Source organism: Bufo gargarizans, chromosome 8 (genome assembly GCF_014858855.1).
Source record: "Bufo gargarizans isolate SCDJY-AF-19 chromosome 8, ASM1485885v1, whole genome shotgun sequence".
In the NCBI taxonomy this organism is placed as follows: domain Eukaryota; kingdom Metazoa; phylum Chordata; class Amphibia; order Anura; family Bufonidae; genus Bufo; species Bufo gargarizans.
Window position 1 is genome coordinate 145,474,835 of NC_058087.1, and position 16,362 is coordinate 145,491,196.

The 16,362-nt window shown below is 43.5% G+C and overlaps 1 protein-coding gene across 1 annotated transcript in view; it reads left to right on the forward strand.

Annotated features, from left to right (window-relative positions):
• The window catches only part of SNX29 (sorting nexin 29), a 503,522-nt gene that overhangs the window by 109,881 nt on the left and 377,279 nt on the right, over positions 1-16,362 (forward strand). Inside the window, exon 13 of the mRNA XM_044303674.1 lies at positions 773-901. Within this exon, the coding sequence (XP_044159609.1) occupies positions 773-901 (129 nt within the window). The remainder of the gene's footprint in view (positions 1-772; positions 902-16,362) is intronic.

The following is a 16,362-nucleotide window of genomic DNA, read 5'->3' on the forward strand; positions in this document are numbered from 1 at the left end:
GATTTGTCTTCATATTTCTAAGTTTTTATACCCCTTATTCAACCAACATGTTCACTTCTACAGTGGATCTAAAAAAACTAGTGAAACAATGTTGCAAATAGTATCACTATAATGTTTATGTACTGTGTATCTCCATGGCTACAGACTACAAACAAACTCCTTGTAGTCTGGTCTTCCTTCCATCTGCCTATTCCACTACTATCTGTAAGTTATCAAGAAAAATACTGTAAAAGGAGTGATTTCAGGCTCAGATTACACACAGGGTTTGTTAGCAGTCTGCAACCGTAGGGGGCAAACAAATCTGCATTGGAGTTGTATACACAGAATAGTGGGATAGTTTATTTGCAATGTTTTTTCATTTATTTTGCTTGGTGAAATAAGAAAACTTTCTAAAATTTGCATAGGCTATGCTACTTCGATGCTATGACTACCAAAAAAAATAAAAAAAAAGTAATAAGGTTTTGTTCACATCCGTCATAGAAGCATACAAACGGAATACATGCCAGAGACTGCTCTGTCACACAATGGGCGCGAATGGTGCCTACCAGACCCCATTGACTGTAATGGAAGCCGCTGGGTTTTCATCATAGATTCCGGCATTTTACCGAGCAGCGTGTGCATCGTGCCTCCAACGCACATGTGAACACAGTCCAAGATTGAGAACACAGAGTTTGTGGAACTTGGTTACCATTACTTTTTCTTCTCTTGTTCAAACCTTTTGGAGGAAAGGCAGACTTTGCAGAATGTGACAGATGGTTTGCTCTTTTTCCAGATCACTGAGAAACCTGCTTGATTCAGAGATGGAACATTCTTCAGCACTCAGGCTGGAAATTGACAACCTGAGGAGGAGTGTGGCAGAACAGGAGGAGCGGCACGCAGCGAAAATCCAAGCTTTGGCAAGGTAGGAGGCTTCATCCAGGGAACGGTTCCAGCACACTTCAAAAGGGTTTCAGGCCGTGGAGTTAATGACTGATCTGCTCAGGACAGTTTCTAGCACTTAATTGCAGAAAGATTAACACATGGCTTTACTGGGCATACTGCTCCACATTTGTAATACTTGGCTTAAAGCATTAGTTTAGGCTGCAAGTCTTTTACTGTCTGGAAGCATTTTAATTTTTACGATGCAGTACCATTGAGGTCCTCTAGGTGGCAGTTTTGTTTTTGTTGTTATTTGGAGAGGTATGCAATTGAATTTACCCGTACTCGAGCTAAAAAGCTGAGAATTTATTGTAGATTGCCAAATAGTGCTATTTGTATTCCTAGATTGCACCTTATGGCATTCACTGACTTGTGGGCAAGAACGTGCATTCATTATTATCTTACCAATTATTTTATTTCCACAATGGTGGCCATTAACTGTCGGCCGTGATGGGAACAAAGGTTATCATGCCTCATAAAAATACGTTACCTTTCACATTTGTATTCTTTGATGCAATGTCTTAGACTTGTTGTACCGTGGAGTCTAAACCATTGTAAACTTCATTCATAATCTAATCAAACGCCTGAGGCTCAGTACAGCATGGGCTTTAGGTATGTTATTTCAGTGGTCGTCTTACTGCAGCTCCTTTTATATTGGGCTTATCCAGGATTAGAAAAAGATGGCCGTCTTGTTCCAGAAACAGGACCGCACCTGTCCGGGGCTTATGTCAAGTATTGCAACTCAGCTCCATTGAATTGAATAGGGCTGAGCAGAGCTGTTTTTGGAAGAAAGCAGCTATGTTTTTCTAGTCCAGTTTTTCTAGTACTCAGGATAGGTCATCAATATCAGATTGGCAGTGCTCATACAAGTTCTGCCTTCTCTACTCTGTTTACCTGCTCGCCGCAAGTATGACGTCCCCGTTCTCGTCTAGGTGACGTTGTGTAGTATTGAACTGAACAGACAGACCTGTCCCATAGAAGTGAATGGGGACGCCATACATAATTGCACCTGCTCACCGCTGTAATTGCTGCGACGAGCAGGTAAACAGTGAAGAGAAGGCAGTGCTCATATGAGCACCGTCTTGTCTTCAAACAGCTGATCAGCAGGGGTGCTGGGAGTCTGACCCCCACCGATCTGATATTTGTGACCTATTCTGAGGATAGGTCAACAATAGTAAAAAGCGGACAATCCCTTTAAAGCAGGGTTTCTCAACTCCGGTCCTCGAGACCCACCTACCAGTCATGTTTTCAGGATTTCCTTAGTATTGAGCAGGTGATATAATACGTTTCCATGCATCAGGACTAACCACAGGTATTCATTCTGTGGGATATTCTCAAATCCTGACCGGTATGTGGGTCCCGAGGACCGGAGTTGAGAAACCCTGCTTTAAAGGGAGATGACTTGCAGTTCCTGGCATAGCCACTATACAGGGTGTAGCTCGGTACGGATCACTGGAGCTGTGGCTACCTGAAACTGCTGATCGTGGTGGTGTCGGACTCCTACAATCTGATATTGATGACCTATCCTAAGGATTGGTCATCAATATCTGTGGCATCGTTTGGCAGATGTAGTGGAAGGAGGATTTGACATACTGAATTTCAGTGTGCCCCATCCTTTGTCCTGTAGGGACAGAATATGCCACCAGAGGCGTCTGGCAGTAGCTTACTTGAGGACACATGCACTCACTGGAGTCCGTCTTGTGTACAGGGGAGGTCAGCCGAATGAGTGTTGGCCGACAGCAGGTGAAGCTATATGGTCACCTTTGGAAGAGGGAGCAGAGCTATACCAATGCTGGAGCCCATTCATTCTCAGGAAAGATAGCAGTCCCCGAGGTTGGACCCCCATCTGTCATAAAGTTATGGCATATCCGAGCGAGACACCATTACTTTATGAGATGGCAGTACCCTAAACAAGTGTCATTTGGTGTTGCTTGAATCTACTCAAAACATTTAATTTGAAGGTTAAGTTCTGCTGTTCCTTTAAAGTTTGTTGGCATGGAAGAGCTCAGAGTAGAAAAGTCATGATCTTTAAGTGTAAATGTTACAAAACTGAGCAAAGGGCCACAAAGGGATGTTTTCGGAGTAAACATGAAACCAGCCATTTAGCAGCTATAAAGGAAAGGTTAGTGTTCTCACATCATCTTCAACTAGTTGTTCTCCTAAACCGGCCTGCCTCATGTTAGAGGGGATCCATGCTTTGATGATGGCTGGTCCTGCTATATTTTTGAAGGATGATCGCTTTTATTTCTAACCTAAAATGTGCTGTACGGCAAACGTATTATCTATTGTAATGGTGTGGAGTCATGTAAATGACAGAGCGTGCAGTGATCGTGGGCCATCATTGTGATCTTAGAAAACGTACGTTTTACTGATACAACGTTTGAAGGATAGAAATTAGAGAGGGTTGCATTTCTGCATGAACCAGTCGCGTAGGGAACGATGATTTTAGATTTGGTTACACTTTTACACAGTAAGTTTTTGGACTGCAAATAATCTAAACTGTTCTAAAAACGTATACATGATGGATCCTTCAAGCTTTCTGGCATTTTTATGGCTGTAATAGCACAAACAACAAGTGGTTAAAAACCGTGTCGGACTGAAGCCCCTTGGGACCACCGAAGGGACTCCGTGTCTATAGGACCTTAAGGGCCCTGTTTTATTAGGGGTCTATTATTGTCAGAGCTTGGGACCACCAGAGAATCCTCTGGTACTCTGGTGGGCCAGTCCGACCCTGGTCAAAAATACTGTTGCTCCATTAACGGAAACTTATCAAGTTTATGTTTGCCTGACAGTGGGCAGTGTATTGTAGTGACAGACCCGCTGATTTTAGTCACTTAAAGGGGTATTCCCATCTCATATCCTAGCGATATGCCCCCATTGTCTGATAGGTGCGGGTCCCACCTCCTAGAAATATGCCCCCATTGTTTGGGATAGGGGTACCTCTTTAAGGCGCATTTAAATTGCCTAACAGTAGGGCAGATTATCAAGAACAAACCTTCCTACGAATGTTCGAATCATCATAATCTGCTCCTATAACTGTGACACAGTTCACATGATAAACCAGTAAAATGCATCTGTAGAAGTGATCTTTGGTGTGGACACCTCAATCATCATTTCTAGCATCTGGACACGTTGTCAGCACATCTAAAGAGATAGGTGTTGGTCCCAGAGGTGGAACCCTCACCTATAGGACATGTATGGCATATTCTGACAGAAATGAGAATACCCCTTTAATAGCAATATACAGAGAATTGATAAAGGGGCTGTCACCTTGGACCACCCCCCATAAACTACTCTAAAGGGTGCGTAGTAAACAGGATGCTGAGCTTAAGTCACTAAGGCTACATTCCCACACCTGTTTTTAGAACCAAGCCTATGGGGCTATTCACACGACTGTCCTATTTCTGGCTGTTTTCACAGCCAGACGGACCCCATTGAAAATCAGGGAGTACGTTTTTAATGGCCGTATAGATAGGAGTGAAGAATGGCCGTGAAAAATGAGTGAGTCCGTTTTTAATGGCCATTTTCTTTCACTGTTGTGTGAATGTAGCCATATCTTTATACCATATCTTTATACCTGACAAAGGTTTCTCACCCAGTTTAGCCAGTTCTCTCTGTTCTGCACTGATGAGAGTAAATCACCTTGAAACAACTGTCTGCAGATGAGATACTGGGTTGGCTATAATCATAAGTTGTGTCACAAGGCCTGTTTTAAAGGTCAAACATTGATTTATAGGATACCTTACATCTGGTGGCACCAATGCCACATCTTTTCTTTTTTGAAAGAGAGCTAATTTGCATACTATTCTCAAGATATGCCATGAACGTCAAGTTCTTCGGTATGTATATGGAAAATATGAATGCGTTAAGAGATCACACACCGGTTCATGTACCTGACTGTATGAAATATTGCCATTCTTCAGTTTCATTATGTCCGACTCAGCACAGATGTCCCGTTCTGCAATGATTCCTCCTAATTATTGCCCATTTTATAGGGCTTTTTATATGTAAAAGACTTGCCAGAAATTCAATAAAGTAATCTGAACTGAATATTTCACACCGACGAAGGTAAACGCGCTCATTGCTAATCTTCTCGGCACTGTAATTGTTTTTCTTCATCCTGACCACGCCATGGAGATAGTCTGCTCATTGAAAAACATTGCTTGCCTAGCTGACACAAAACCTGCAGTTACGCAACGGATCTTCACTTAATGAATCCGGATCCTATTTCCTCTCGGTGCACCATGCTTCTGCAAATAGAAAGTTACTGTCTCGCTGTACTGTCTGAAGCCAGTGACTAGGAAAATACATTTCATTTATTCATGTTTTCAATAATTGTATTGCAGGATTTCCAGTCATGACTTTTCTGCTAAATTATCAAAAGATACGTTAGGACAGACTGGTTCAGTTCATTGAAGATAATGGAGAGGCAAAGGTCATGGATAACAGGCCAGATTGTCAGTGGAAGGATTTTGTATCTACAAAAACCAATAGAACTTTATTGCTTAGAGCCACAATGAGGATGCTTATTGCATCGGCATAGCGATATGTTATGTATGAATTTTAAAATCATGGTCCCTTTAAAATATAGGAAGATGCAGCACATTATGCAGGTAGGATGACTACAAGCACCACTAGTGGTGAGCATAGGAGTGTACAATAAAAGGCCTTGTTTATTGAAATCAACGGTAGCTTTAACCCCTTGGATACTGGAGATTTTTTCATTTTTGCGTTTTTATTTTTCTTCACAGAGCCATAGCTTTTTTATTTTTCCGTTCTTATAGCCATATGAGGGCTTGTTTTTTGCGGGGAAAGTTGTACTTTCTAATGCCACCGTTTAATATGACACACAATGTAGTGGGAAGCGGGGAAAAATTCCAAATGGGGTGGAATTGAAAAAAAAAAAAGCCTGCAATTCCGCCACAGTTTTACAGGTTTTGTCCCTACAGCGTTCCCTATGTAGCATGCCCTTTATTCTCTGGGTCAGTACGATTACAACAATACCACATATGTATCTTTTTTTGTGTTTGAATACTGAAAAAAAATTGCCATATTCTGACCCCTATAACTTTCTTTTCATATTATAGTTCTGTCTACCGAACTGTGTGGGGGCTCATGTTTTGTGGGACGATCTGTAGTTTTTATTGGTACCATTTTGAAGTGTGTGACTTTTTGATCACATTTTATTAAATTTGGGTAAGTGAGCAATGAAAAAAAGATGAATTGGCCATTTTGATTTTTTTTTTTTCTTTTATGCCATTCGCTATATGGGATAAATATTTTTATATTTTATAGAGGACCTTTCATTGGTTTTACTTATAGGAGCTAAATACCTGTACTTGCGGGGTATTAAATTATATATTTTTAAATAGTTTTTAATTTTTTTACTTCTTTTTTAGCCCCTCTAGGAGGCTACAATATAAAGTAGTTAGATTTATTTTAGCTTATACTTTAGTTCCATAGAACTACAGTATAAGCTCAATTTACCTTTATCCTATATTGGCCTTACACCTTTCCTCCATAGGAACTGTACCGATAGCTGTTCACAGGAAGTGGAAGTAGCAGAGATATAAATGTATAAATTACACATTTTACTGAATCTTTCCCCATAAAACTATATATCAATCTGCTCAGCTCTTCCTGCTCTATTACATGCTGCTTTCAGATTGCATTGCATTTTGTGGTGACAAGTCCTCTTTAAATTGAACTGTGCTTGTCATTGTTTCCTGAACCTGGCAACCGGAGTTTCCTTCTTCGCTGTAGTTTCTGTCGCCCATATGGCAAGAGTGTACCAGCTCAATTTTCAGTCTAATTTCAAGGAAAGTTAGTTGTCACAGTTTCTGGGGTGCACCTGCTGTTGGCCACCATCTGTTTCTGTGAACGCTCGGAGTTCAGTGTGCTGTTTTAATGCAGAGTTTATATTTAGTCATTGAACAGAGAGACCAGCGCGTCATGGCCTGATATACAGGTGTAAAGTTCATTTATTTCAGTAATGCAACTTAAAAGGTGAAACCAATATATGAGATAGACTCATTACATGCAAATCGAGATATTTCAAGCCTTTATCCTCTATAATAAAGTCCTTCTGTGCCTGCGATGTGTCCGTGCGTGTGTGCCGATGTTAAATGCGCATGCGCGACCTATCGGCACACACGCCGCCCACACCAGCGCTCCACCCAATCACCACCGCTGGCGTAGGCGGGACCGGCACTGGGGACCCATCCTCATTGGCAGTACACCTGGCACAATCTCTTCTCTATGGCACCTCTTACACCCGGCACTGGCTGGGATCGCGCTCTGTGCTGAGGATCTACTGCCTGGGGTGTGCGGCTCCACAACGGACAGACTCCACAATGATTACACTACATTGCGGGCTGTCACCTGAGAAGGGGAGGAGCACGCTGTCCGCGGGGACGCGTCATTACCCGGCAGGCCCTGTACGGGTGCCCAGGGCTGAGCTCTCACCTGAGACCGGCTTCCAGCATGCGGGGCACGGAGTCCGGGATGCTGCAGCTCCTTACCGACTCATCTCCGCCGTCCTCCTGGTTACAAGATGAGAGAGCCCGAGGCTCGGAGGATGGAGGGTCCGTAGCCCGAAACCTCCCCCAGGGCACGGCCACAGTCACCGGGACACTCCCACAGCTTCGTCCAGCGGGCACCGGACTGGGGCTTGAGACCGGGCACCGGCAGTTTCCAACTGCGACCGACCAATCTCCACCTCTGAGAGCGTCATCTGTGGGGGCCGGACACGGTTACCTATCAACAACCCCCTCCACCGACTGAAGAGTATAAAGCGTCTGTCAGCGGCCCGTGTATATAATGTACAACAAACCTCATCATCACTGCCCCTGTATATGATGTACAACGACCCTCATCATTACTGCCCCTGTACAACAACACTCATCCTCCCTGGCTCTGTATATCATGTACAACAACACTCATCCTCCCTGCACATCCATAATATTAAAAGCCCTGTGCTGCGTGTCCGTTCGTATGTACCGATAATTAAACTGGGCATGCACGACACGGCGCTCCACATGCCGCCCACACCAGCAGGCCGACCAGTAGACTTTTCCCCTACATTCAGCAGCGCAGTGAGCAGCACAGGCAGCGCAGCGATGCTGCCTGTGCCTGAAATAACCAATAGCAAAGCTCCATACAGTAAGGAGCTTTGCTATTGGTTAGTTTGGGCGGGCGCAGGAGAGATACAGCGCACTGCAGCAGGGGAAGCTGGCGGGAGCTCAAAGGAGGAGGGGCCGGCTCCCGAGTCCCAATGTATGAGGAGAGTAGGGGCAGCGCTGTGCCTGCAAAAATGGCGTGGAGCTGAAGAGGAATGGAGTGCTGGACCACTGCAGGGGAGCCCGGACATCCAGTCTGACCTGCACCACAAGGTGACAGTGCAGCAATGTATCAATATGTGTAATGTATGTAGTGCAGTGTGTGAGCTACACGCTGCATCACACACTGCGCCACACACACATCTCACGCTGCGCCACACACAAATCTCACGCTGCGCCGCACACATCTCGCGCTGTGCCGAACACATCTCACGCTGCGCCACACACATCACACACAAATCTCACGCTGCGCCACACACATCACACACACATCTCACGCTGCGCCACACACATCACACACACATCTCACGCTGCTCCACACACATCTCACGCTGCTCCACACACTTCTTGCGCTGCACCACACACATCTCGCGCTGCGCCACACACATCTCGCGCTGCGCCACACACATATCACACTGATGTATGTGCTGCAGTGTGTAGTAAATGCACAGCAGGCTATTATAGCCAAGTGATAAAGTACAGGGAAGAATATACATGTTTTGTACAATGGAACCTCTATGGTGACAGATGCCACAGTATGGCATCTGTCTAAGGTGTCCGTTATACTATAAGGCCCCTTTCACACGGGCGTTGCGGGAAAATGTGCGGGTGCGTTGCGGGAACACCCGCGATTTTTCCGCGCGAGTGCAAAACATTGTAATGCGTTTTGCACTCGCGTGAGAAAAATCGCGCGTGTTTGGTACCCAAACCCGAACTTCTATACAAAAGTTCGGGCTTGGGATCGGTGTTCTGTAGATTGTATTATTTTCCCTTATAACATGGTTATAAGGGAAAATAATAGCATTCTGAATACAGAATGCATAGTAAAATTGCGCTGGAAGGGTTAAAAAAAATAAATAAAATTTTTTTTAACTCACCTTAGTCCACTTGCTCGCGTAGCCGGCATCTCCTTCTGTCTTCATCTTAGCTTTTTGTAGCAACAAGGACCTTTGGTGACGTCACAGTCATCACATGATCCATCACCATGTTAAAAGATCATGTGATGACTGTGACGTCACCAAAGGTCCTTGTTACTGCACAAAGCTCAGATGAAGACAGAAGGAGATGCCGGCTACGCGAGCAAGTGGACTAAGGTGAGTTAAAAAAATTTTTATTTTTTTTTTAACCCTTCCAGCGCAATTTTACTATGCATTCTGTATTCAGAATGCTATTATTTTCCCTTATAACCATGTTATAAGGGAAAATAATAATGATCGGGTCTCCATCCCGATTGTCTCCTAGCAACCGTGCGCGAAAATCGCACCGCATCTGCACTTGCTTGCGGATGCTTGTGATTTTCACGCAACCCCATTCACTTCTATGGGGCCTGCGTTGCGTGGATTATCGCACCGCAACGCACAAAGAGGAGCATGCTGCGATTTTCACGCAACGCATAAGTGATGCGTGAAAATCACCGCTCATGTGAACAGCCCCATAGAAATGAATGGGTCGGTATTCAGTGCGGGCGCAATGCGTTCAACTCACGCATCGCATCCGCGCGGAATACTCGCCCGTGTGAAAGGGGCCTAAGTTTTTTCATGTACGTTAATCGTATGACCGAAACATGATGTGAACCAGGCCTAACTGACAGGAACAGAGCTGAACAGACTCCAATGACTATGATGAGATCCATTCAGTTTCTGTTTGGGATCCTCTCTTTTTACCACACAAAAAAGTCCTGTATGTAAGGATTTTTTTGTCCAGTCTTTTTAACAAAATCTGTGATGGAGGCAAGAAACACAATGAAACACAATATAGACTGTTCCTACTAATGTTTATGCACTACTGTTCTAGCGCCCGTTATTGTAACAGGCTTAATGTCTAGTTTGTTATAATTTGGATGATTATGGCTTAGGCTACTTTCACACTAGTGTTTAAGTTTTCCGGTATTGAGTTCGGTCATAGTGGCTCAATCCCGGAAAAAAAACGCTTAAGTTTTGTCCCTATTTATTGTCAATGGGGGCAAACTGAACTGAACAGAACGGAATTCTCCAAAATGCATTCTGTTCCGTTTAGTTGCGTCCTCATACCGGAGAGCAAACCGCAACATGTTGTATTTTGCTTTCCGTCCTGGGATGCGGCTGCAAGATGGATCCGGCATTAACCCAATGCAAGTCAATGGGGACAGATAAATTTTCTCTGCCACAATCGAAAACTGATCCGTCCCCCATTGACTTTCAGTGGAGTTAATGACGGATCCGTCTTGGCTATGTTAAAGATAATACAACCGGATCTGTTCATAACGGATGCAGACGGTTGTATTATCAGTAACGGAAGCGGTTTTTCTTAACCCTGCCTGAACCAGCAAACACGCTAGTGTGAAAGTATCCTTACAGCTTATGAAAACCCCAAAGTCACAATCTCAGGTACCCTTTGCTCAGGGGATATGGATTAATTAGCTGACTAGAGTGTGATACTGAGCCTAGAATATTGAACTTTTTCACAATATTCTAATTTTAAGTTGCATTACTGAAATAAATGAACTTTTGCACGATATTCAAATTTTTCACCTGTAAGGAGTTGACCTCTCGATATGCGGTTTTTAATCCACTTGATTCTCTGTAAGAGATTTTTTTTTTAACCCTATATTGATGCACTATTTGAGGGAGCAGAGCAGAGCGCACCTTATTGTGGAGTAACGATCTACCTCTCGTTGGTGCAGCAGCGCTCAATGTGAATTGCTTCTGAAACTCACTCTGCTTATTCAGTCATTGAAGCGTGTTCTTCCAGCCTGTTCATAGCTTTCTGCTCCTCTACCATTAAGAAAAACCTTTTCTGTAATTACAATATTTAGTTTCAGTGGCCCTAAATATGGACACTGCCATGCAGCAATGTTCTTCTGATCCAGTTATTATAACTGCATACTACAGTGTAATTTTTATTCCATATGTGCAGTTCTCTTATAACATCAAAACTGGTTGAAGTTGGCTGACCAGTCATTTTTATGGTGGAAACAAAAAAAAATCCTGTTTAACATGATACATACATGACATTAGACCCAAATGAAAAAGGCTAATTTGAATTATGATGACTACAGGTGGACCAGACATTATATACAGATAGTGAGTTCATTATTCCTCCTGCAGTCGGTAAAATCAGTCTTTAAAGAAATTGTCTTATGAAGACCACCCCTGTTCATCTTCCTCAATGAGTCTGAACAGAGAATCGTTTCATGCTAATGGTTCCCGTTCCAGCGGACTGTCACGGTGGACAGGATATCAGATACACAGATAAATAAACCAACAAGTATCTAGGCGAGAAGCTGGGGATAAGGTCACCTCCTAGCAAATCCCTAACAGCTCTCCCTATACTGCTATGCCCACATTCAGACCCTTAAGGTGGGAATAATGTGTCCTCGTGCCTGGGCTGAAAATACCCTAGAATCCCTGAGATGGTGAAAGGGGAATAGGGGCAGCCTGTTCTCTCAGAACCTGCAGGGGACAGACGTAACTCAAACAGCCTAGACAGCAAACAACAAGAAATCAGAAACCAACTTATCTTATCTGATCAGGAACAGCTAATCCTTCCTTCCTTGATTCCAAAGCCAGACAGAAGCTATAACCCGCACGGAACACATGGAGTGAGAGTAATTTAAACCAACGACCCCACCCAGTGCACCTGAAGGGAGGCGGATCTAGCACGACTCCAACACAAAACAAAAAACTAAACACGTGCTGCTAATCTGGCAGACCTCCGCACATAGTCAGAGCAGGGCATGACACAGACTTTAGTCAACCTTGAATGTTTGACTGTTTAATGCTGCATTCTGTGATTTTCCTGTCAAAATTAGCCTTTTTAAGGCTTCATCTCAAACTGAGCTGCAGTTACATATTGAAAATGATCAATGGTCAACTGAGATGTGCTCCACCAGGGCTACAAGTCTACCATATGGCATGCCTAGTCTTTGTACCAACCATGGTCAGACTGATCATTTAGACTACCAAAGGATCCTGGTTCTGACACAGTAATGGTTCCCAACGGTCCAGCAGAGGACATTATCTTTGGAGCTCTTAACTTAACACTTTGGTTTGTTAGAATTTTTTGATATCTCTTGTTTCTTAAAACTTCTAGCCTATCTGGTGCCTCCACATTTTATTGGTTAATTTTTTTTAAGAAAAGTTTTTTAAGAAAAGTTCTTGGAAGAGGTTCTTATATTTTCTTTTGATGTTTACTTTTGGACCCAGAATAGATTCTGTGTGAAGGTCTAATGCCCAGTAATTGGGAAAGGCAACAAAATGTAGAGAGACGTAGGGGCCAATTTATGACACTGTCTACAAGAAACATGCCAACCAATCGCAACACTACTTTTATTTCGGATTCTGCTTTTGAAAAATGAAAACTGTGCTCTGATAGTTTGCTATGGACAACAAAGACAGGTTTTCTAGACAGTTTAATAAATGTCCCTGATTGGATGTAGGAGTCTATGAACCGCTAGCCATTCATGTGTGTATTGCAGGTGGACACTCGATGTATGAAATTGTGGTTATACTCTAGGGCACCATAGACGTCTTTTTGTTTGGTATTACGGATTCATATAACTTGAAGGATGCACAGAACCGTAACATAACCTTTTGCTTGTGGTCTGTACTTTAACATAGGCAGAAATCACAAATTTGAAAGCTTGGACATCCATATAATGAGTTTGTTGTATTGAGTTGTAAGAAGGTTATAACCACTGATGTGTTTTGTTATGCTGACTATGCAATGAGTTACTTTTCATGCAAGTTTCCTTAAAAAAAACATTATTTTGCAATTTCTAGATCGAGTGCAATGACCTCTCTCTGAGACATTCTTGTGAGAATTCACAGGTAGAAAAGTTTTCACATTTCTATAAAGAAGGCTGCCGTAGTCAAATTCTCCAGCAGAGCCCATGTGCCTTTAGTTACACCATTGATCGTCCCAGTTCCCCTTTGTATTTCGAGTCTGCAGGTCATTTATAGATTAACCTTTCTCAGGGTATAGAGAACAATGTGACTTGACTAACCCCTTAAAGATCTGCATTGATATATTTTTCATATCTTCTCCTACACCATGAAGAGACTGGAGTTATTTTAATACTTTGTTCCAGAAAGTTGGCGTATTTAATACTTTGTTTTCCCGCCTAATCACCGGATTGCCATGATCAGAGGCTTTTCATTGAGATGCTATGGATTTTATAGTTTACACGTCAGTCGGCGATGCTGTATTTAACAGTTGAGAAGCAGGTTCCTTGGGGAATTCAGTCCTAAAACATGCCTTTTTCCTGTCGTCAATCCTGTCCTCTTTCTCTGACAAAAGTCTAAAGACATGACAAGACTGTGGGCTTTTTTTTGCAAGAGATCTATCTGGTTAGAACAGCTAAATGATACCATCTGAGATGACATTTATTGCAAGACACCAATTTTCCAAGCTTTTGTTTTTCAGAGGCAATATAACAGGTGTTCGTGTCTGCAAGATTGACAGTATTGATGTCACTGGGTACAATTTATAGCAAAAGACATCTCCCAGGGCTTTAAAAGCACATGCATGGGAAATAGTGATTTAGTCCAAGAACTGCTACACCTGATATAGCTAGAATATGTGTATGGTATCTCATCTCTCTATCTATCTAGGAGCTAAATATTTATGCCTTATCCTCAGGGTAGGTCATCAGTATGATTGTTGGGGTCCAACTCCTGGCAGCCCTGCTGATCGGCTGTTGGAGGTGGATGCAGCGCTCCTGTCTCTTCCTCGGCCTGTAATATCAAGTGCATCGATCACATGGCCTTTGTGCAGCTCAGTCCTATTCAAGTGAATAATATTGAGCTACATTGCCAATCACATCTCTTATAAAATGTGTGGTGCTGTGTTGGAAGATCAGCTGATGGCTGGGGATGGCGAGAATCAGACTCCCACTGTTCTGATGTTGGTGGCTTATCCTATCCATCAATACTTAAAGGGGCTGTCCAGCCTTTTCTAAATGATAGTCTATCCTCAGAATAGGCCATCACTAACAGATTGGGCGGGGTCTGACACCCTGCACCCTCTGCTGTTCTAATGTCGCTCCATTGGTGCTGGAACTGGACAGCTCATTGTCTTCAGTGAGTTCCCTCTACTACAAGGTTGATGGAGCTAACTTCTGGTGACAGAACTACACCCAAACAGCTGATCGGCAGGAGTGTGTGGTGTCAGACCTCCAGCAATCAGCTAGTCATGGCCTATCCTGTCGCTTAGTAATGAGTGAAAAACCCTTTTAAAGAGGACCTTTCACCACTCTTGACATGCCTGTTTTAATAGCTACATGCATTCTCCATGTAATAACAATTCTGGAGCATCTATTTTTATGGCTCTATGTTGTGCCGTTCCTTTATTATTTCTACTAGAAGTTATAAATGAATTGCTACCAGTCTGCAGTAAGGGTACAGAGGGGAGGTAAAAAGTTAGGTGTGTGTACCAGCACAGTTTGGAAATGGCAGCAATGATTGGATAGAGTGAGTCTGGGCCACCCCTCTGTACGATTACTGCAGACTGCTAGCAATTCAATCATAACTCTCCACTCTATTCTCCAGATCACATCTCACCATCTGTGCACTTGACCCAATCCCATCCCACCTCATCCCTAACCTCGCCACAGTGTTTATCCCAGCCCTAACTCATCTCTTTAACCTATCACTAACCTCTGGGGTCTTCCCCTCTTGTTTTAAACATGCTACCATTACACCCATCCTTAAAAAGCCTTCACTTGACCCATCTTCTTTTGTCCAGTTATCACCCCATATCACTTCTTCTTCCATATGCCTCAAAGCTACTTGATCAACATGTCCATTCTGAACTGTCCTCTCATCTCTCCTCCTGCTCTCTAAAATCTGGCTTCCTACCCCACCACTCAACTAAGACTGCCCTCACCAAAGTCACCAATGACCTACTAACAGCCAAAACAAAAAAAAAACATTACTCTGTCCTCCTTCTCCTTGATCTGTCTTTTGCCTTGGACACTGTCGACCACTCCCTTCTGTTACAAACTCTCTCATCTTTTGGCATCACTGACCTGGCTCTCTCCTGGATCACATCATACCTCACAGAGTGGACATTTAGCATTTCCCACTCTCGCACCACCTCGTGCTCTCATTCCCTTTTTGTTGGTGTCCTGCAAACCTCTGTCCTAGGACCCCTGCTCTTCGCTATCTACACTTTTGGCTTGGGACAGCCCATGGCTTTCAGTATCACTTTTATGCTGACGACACACAAATCTACCTCTCTGGTCCAGACATCACCACCTTATTATCCAGAATCCCACAATGCCTATCATGCATATCCTCCTTCTTCTCCTTCTCCTCTCGCTGTCTAAAACTTCTAATGCCCTCATCATCTCCCGCCTTCCATCTAGCACTCTCGCACCCCTGCAATCTAGCCTCAACTCTGCTGCCCGACTAATCCACCTCTCACCCTGTTACTCCTCTGCATCTCCCCTCTGCCAATCCCTTCACCGGCTCCCCATTGCCCAGCGAATTCAGTTCAAAATACTAGCCAATACATACAAGGCCGTCCATAACCTGTCTCCTCCCTACATCTCTGAGCTACTTTCCCGATACACCCCCACACGCAATCTCCGATCCTCACACAACCTCTTTCTCTCCTCTGCTCCTATCACCTCTTCCCACAATCGCCTCCAAGATTTCTCCCGTGCATCCCCCCCACTTTGGATCTCGCTACCTCAACATATCAGACTCTCGCCAACAGTGGAATCCTTCAAAAGAAACCTAAAAACCCACCACTTCAGACAAGCCTACAATCAGTGACACTGCTGCCTCTATACCGCCATGACCAACTTTACCCTCACCTACTGTGTCCTTCTCCCATACCTTGTAGATTACTACAAGAAACTTTTGACTAGCACATTCATATATATAATCACAAGTGCATATCTATCAAGCATATCCATCAAGCATGTAGATTGTAAGCCCTCACTGGCAGGACAATCTCTCCTGTACCAGTTTGTAACTCGTCTTGTTCATGCTTAGTGCAATTGTCTGTATTATGTATGTTCAGCGCTATGGAATGAATGGCGCTTTAATAATAAATAATAATAATAATAATGATAACCTCTAGTAGAAATAATAAAGGAATGGTACAACAGAGATTCATAAGA